This window comes from Saccostrea cucullata, unplaced genomic scaffold (genome assembly GCF_032062105.1).
Source record: "Saccostrea cucullata isolate Sc308-1 unplaced genomic scaffold, CSIRO_AGI_Scuc_v1 ctg6666, whole genome shotgun sequence".
Lineage (NCBI taxonomy): Eukaryota > Metazoa > Mollusca > Bivalvia > Ostreida > Ostreidae > Saccostrea > Saccostrea cuccullata.
The window spans coordinates 16756-21592 of record NW_026929517.1 but is presented as its reverse complement, the minus strand read 5'-3'; the positions used below and the strand labels follow the sequence as shown (position 1 = coordinate 21592).

The 4837-nt window shown below is 34.7% G+C and overlaps 1 protein-coding gene across 1 annotated transcript; it reads right to left on the bottom strand.

The window, feature by feature from the left end:
- Nucleotides 1–1302: 1302 nt before the first annotated feature.
- On the bottom strand, nt 1303–4618 carry LOC134281088 (uncharacterized). Its single transcript, XM_062763553.1, has 6 exons — nt 4569–4618; nt 4116–4373; nt 3737–3913; nt 3294–3499; nt 1982–2210; nt 1303–1760 (listed from the first exon to the last, which is right to left on the bottom strand). The coding sequence occupies exons 1-6, from the start codon at nt 4612–4614 to the stop codon at nt 1324–1326; spliced, it is 1353 nt and encodes a 450-aa protein (XP_062619537.1). The 5' UTR covers nt 4615–4618; the 3' UTR covers nt 1303–1323.
- Between the last annotated feature and the right edge of the window lie 219 nt (nt 4619–4837).

The window sequence follows — 4837 nt, the reverse complement described above, 5'->3', positions numbered from 1 at the left end:
TGGTCATGTCATTTAAAACCTTTTCATTTTACTGAGCAGACATGACCTACTAAGACATGGTATTTTAAACCCAGAAGTAATAATCAGAATCTTTCAAGAAGAAAATATCAAAAATTGGATACAAAGAACGTATTTACATTTGAAAAATTGTACTACCGGTATAATGTCGGCAAATTTAGCTTTAAGATATCACAAGCTTCCTAGTTGGTGAAGGGTTACATTTTGCAGAGGTGTTAATAAATTCTTTGTTAACTTTAAGAATTTCCTTAACATTGATTGTAACTGGAAGTACCAGAAGGTATTCAAGGTTCACAAAATCCAATATGCCCTATGTTGTTTAATTATAAAGGCATTAAAAAGTATTCTATATATGCATGTTCCTACCGTCGCACAACTACTTGAAATATATAATTCTTCTTTATCGTGGATCTTACATTTGTGCACTATTTTGCTTTTCAACCCATTGCTCTTGGAGAGCTAAAACATTTAATGTGAATTTAACAACTAATCCTCACGGTGCTAAAATTGTGAGCAGAGAGAAAACACATATTCTTAAAACAGAAGATGGTTCAGGTAAAAAGTAGGAGGGATCATCCCATGTAGCCCATCCTCACCTGCCGTGCCCCATTGATCAATATCGAGTCAATTTTAAACAAGGAAACCAAGACTTTAAAGTGTTGAAAAAATGGCCTCTCCAAACATGTATAAAGGCACATATCAACACTAGACATACATGTAACGATATATTGCTTTTGCGAACAAGGACATTGTCTGGACCAAAGAATGTATGATTTCGACTAAAACGAATATTGTTATTGTTCTTGTTTCATTAATTTCTAGGCCAGTGTCTGTCCTTTTTTAGAAATCGTACATATGCATGTGTATCATGCTGTGACTAATCAAATCAACAGGAATTAAATCACGACCATTTTATTAAAACTTGATCTCATTAATTCTAAAAAGAACTGAACAAGGAAATAAGCGATAAATGAAAAGTTTTTATGTATATTAATAAGTAGAGACAATGATATATACTGTAATACCGGGAAATTCTCGCCCCGTTTTATTTTTGCCCCTTTTGACCTCTTCATGATTGGGCGAATGAAAACGGAGCGAAATCAAAGAACACAGCACAAGTCATTTAACAGAACTATGGCTGGAAGAATTTAATATGGGACAAATTGATTGCAAGTGAAAAAGGGCGAAAATGACACGAGGCGAAAATAACACTTTATGCAGTTTTTATTCGTGAATTAGGTCAACATATCACAGTGTAAAATATAACAAAGCAATTTTTCATTGTTATTTTAACAAAAAGTGTGTCTAACCAACAACTGGATGATGACTGGCAGTTGGCGCTAAGAGATAACCAGAAAATGTGCTGTAAACTTCATCTCCACCTCCGTAAAGAAAGGAGTCGTGATGCTGAATATCAAGGAAGACGGTGTCCCCGGCAACCAGCTCAAGAGTGGCAGAGTTACCTCCCGGTCCGTAACTTCCGGAAGTGTGTCCATAGAGGGAGTTGATGTACTTATAGTTATGGTAAAGCTCTACCCAGGCTTCCTTTCCTTGTTGGGCCAATACATGGTAGTGGAAGGCGTAAATACCACTAACGGGGGCAGTGAAGACGCCGGTGTTGACGTTCAGAGCCTGTCCGAGGTTGACGTAAACTCTGTCGAAAACCACTTTTGGACCATTTGTTGAAGCCTCATTATGTGTCAGACCAACGGAGAAGGCTATTTCTTGCTGACTGTTATGACCTTTATTGTATAAGAAGATATTTCATGACAAAACTGAGAGAAGAATATTCTCATTGTAAAAAGAAATAAGTTAGCCTTTGTCATTCTATATCTAAATCTGTACACAAATCATCAGACAAGCATAGAAAATACTAAATATGTACCTTTATGTGTGTTTATATGCTTGACAATGAATTTGTATCAAATATTAGATTTTTTTATTTACAGGGACTTTTTATTACCGCTTCCGTGAAGAGTTGGTGACAAAAGCGCGCCGCTAAACGTGGTGTAATATTCATCTGAGTCTCCATAAAGCTTGACATCAGTACCAGGCCTGGCCTTCACTTTGACTGTGTCGCCTTTTTTGAGGTGAAGAAGAACAGAATTACCCGCATCGGCATAAGACCCCACAGTGTATCCATAAGATGCTACCACGTATTGGCTATTGTGGAACAGTTCAAGCCAAGCCTCCTATTAAATGTTTTAAAAGAACGTTATTAATATTCACTCTCAAGATTGGCGCTAAGACACACACACGATTACACACCGAACACTTTTGATAATCTCATTATTAGCATCGAGTTGAAAGAAATATATCTAATTTTCATTTTAATAAAGCTTTCAATTTTACGATTTTTTTTCACGGATCTAACGTCCAAGAGGCACAAATGAAATATAGAACGACATTGTTGCTGAATTCTATTGTTTCAATATGGCCACTACATACACACATACACATATTCTTCCCCGCTTAGTCACAATAATGAAGACCGAATAAATATTGTGGTCATCTTTCAATAGTGGTTAATATCTATGTTTGTTATTGAAATGCACTCTCCACCACAATTGATATAATTATTTCAATAGTGGTCGTATTTCAATAGTGATTATTACTTATGTTTGTTATTGAAATACACTCTCAATAACTATTGATATAATTTTTTCAATAGTGGTTGTATTTCAATAGTGGTTACTAACTATGTTTGCTATTGAAATGCACTCTCAACCACTATTGATATAATTATTTCAATAGTGGTCGTTATTTCAATAGTGGTTGCAACATACCCCTAACAAAAATTAACTATAGTTAACTATGGATCTAACTTTGACACTTTGATTTGCAATTTAACTTTACTCTAGAACCTTTTTGAAGATTTGAAGCCGAACTATCTCTTAAATTGCATATAAATGAGATTTTTTTTGACAAAATATCTTCCTATACAAGAAATATATTTTGACATCAGGCCATTAAACTTAGTCAAGCTCATTTGTGATCTTAGTCGCACTTTTATGAAAGTAATACAATGTATATAGTGGAAAAATGAGACTGAGATAAAAGTGAGCTTGTCTAAGTTTTATGGCCCCTATGCCAGAAAAACTGCTTATACGAATTTTTCAAAACAAAATGTACAAATTTGAAATGCATAGTTAATATAATTTCATTTACTATAGTGAAAACTTTCATTTCCTTTTGTTAACTTTATTTAACAATGATATTGTAAATTATATTAAACTATATTACTTTTTATCAGGGTAATATCACACATTGCATACCTCATCGGAATGGGACAAAGCATGGAAGTGGAACACGTAGGTCCCCTCAACAGGCGCTGTGAACGTCCCAGTAGTGGCGTCATACCCATTACCAAGGTTAGTGATGACCTTGTCGTAAATGACGGCAGATCCGTCACTGATAGAGGCGTTCATCGTCATAACTCCAGAAAATCCAACAGCACCATAGGCGTTAACAGCGTCCAGCTCTAAAAATACACAAAATACCCAGTAAAGTAAAAATAGAGTTGTTATCATTTTCTATATAAAGGGTCAAATTTAAAGTAATTTCATTTAACAATGTTAAATTGTTTGCATGTTACTATATATGGTGACCAGTGCGTCTGTAATACTGTTGAAACAATTTCTTAAAATTCTGTATTCAAGTAAACCTTAGTCCATTCTGCTATATTCTCAAATAACTAGATTTTTTTCACCGTATTTACCAACATTATCAGCATACAGAAGCTCTCCAGTAAACGTTGTGTAAACTTCATTTCCTTGTCCATACAGAGTCTGGTCGTAGTCATCATGGGCCTTTAAGTAGACTTTGTCACCAGCATCTAAGTGAACAATAGCGGCATTTCCAGCATCCGCATAATCAGCGTATGTGTAACCATAAACTGGAAAGAACGAAAAATTTCTTATGAAATAAGCATTTTAACTTTAACAGACATTTATCTTTATCATCTTTATACTGTATGTAAGAAATTGTTGCTTCTTGTTTATTTCATAAAACAAGAAAAACAATTTATATTTTAGATAAAAAGTGTAATTAAAAATAAATGAAAAGAAATGTATATATATATATTTTTTAAATCTTACTTGAAGCAATCAGTTCGTCATTTTTATACATTTCAACCCAGAGCTCCCAGTCCTGTTCAGTCAAGCCATAATAAGTGAAAGCATAGAGTCCCGGTGTCTGGCAAATAAATGTTGAATTGATGCCAAAGGTAGCTCCCACTTCTGTTATTCTCTTGTCAAAATCGATGATTTCCCCCTTTGTTAAGTGAAGATTTGTTGTTTGACCTTTTGTGAAAGCTGTAGGTGTCTGAACACTACCAGGATCCTGGCCCTGAACCACTAAAATAACAAAGTCTGTGAGCTTATAAGGTCCTGTATTGGATATATGTTAAACAGTGACTGTAATTTTTATTGCTCTGCATCCATGTTTAACTTTGTTAGAAAAATACAGTTGATTCTAAGATAGATATAAGGACATGGCTATGCTTGAGGATATCAGGTAAGGATATCATACGGAGAATCTGAGTTACTTACCGACCGTGGCTACCAGAAGTAAGACGCCTATCCACGTTGAGGACATATTGTTACCTGTAGGAAAACACAATTTGATTTTCAGAAACACTCGACTTGAGAAGTTACATGCATTAGGGGTCGAAACGTATAATTCAATATTGGAAAAATCTCTGCATATGGAACTTCACCATACTTACCGAGTTGCACTATACTGATATATAGAACTGCATGTGATATTCAGTCAGTAGGAATTTACTACACATTTTACATGGATAATGATTATATATCAC

What these genes read in the sequence shown, in the direction of transcription:
- LOC134281088 (XM_062763553.1), bottom strand. Translation starts at nt 4,614, where the DNA reads ATGTCCTCAACGTGGATAGGCGTCTTACTTCTGGTAGCCACGGTCG. An exon ending in ACTTCTGGTAGCCACGGTCG is followed by an intron (nt 4,374 to 4,568) that starts GTAAGTAACTCA and finishes TTGTTATTTTAG; the next exon opens with TGGTTCAGGGCCAGGATCCT. An exon ending in TCTGTATGCTGATAATGTTG is followed by an intron (nt 3,500 to 3,736) that starts GTAAATACGGTG and finishes GTGTATTTTTAG; the next exon opens with AGCTGGACGCTGTTAACGCC.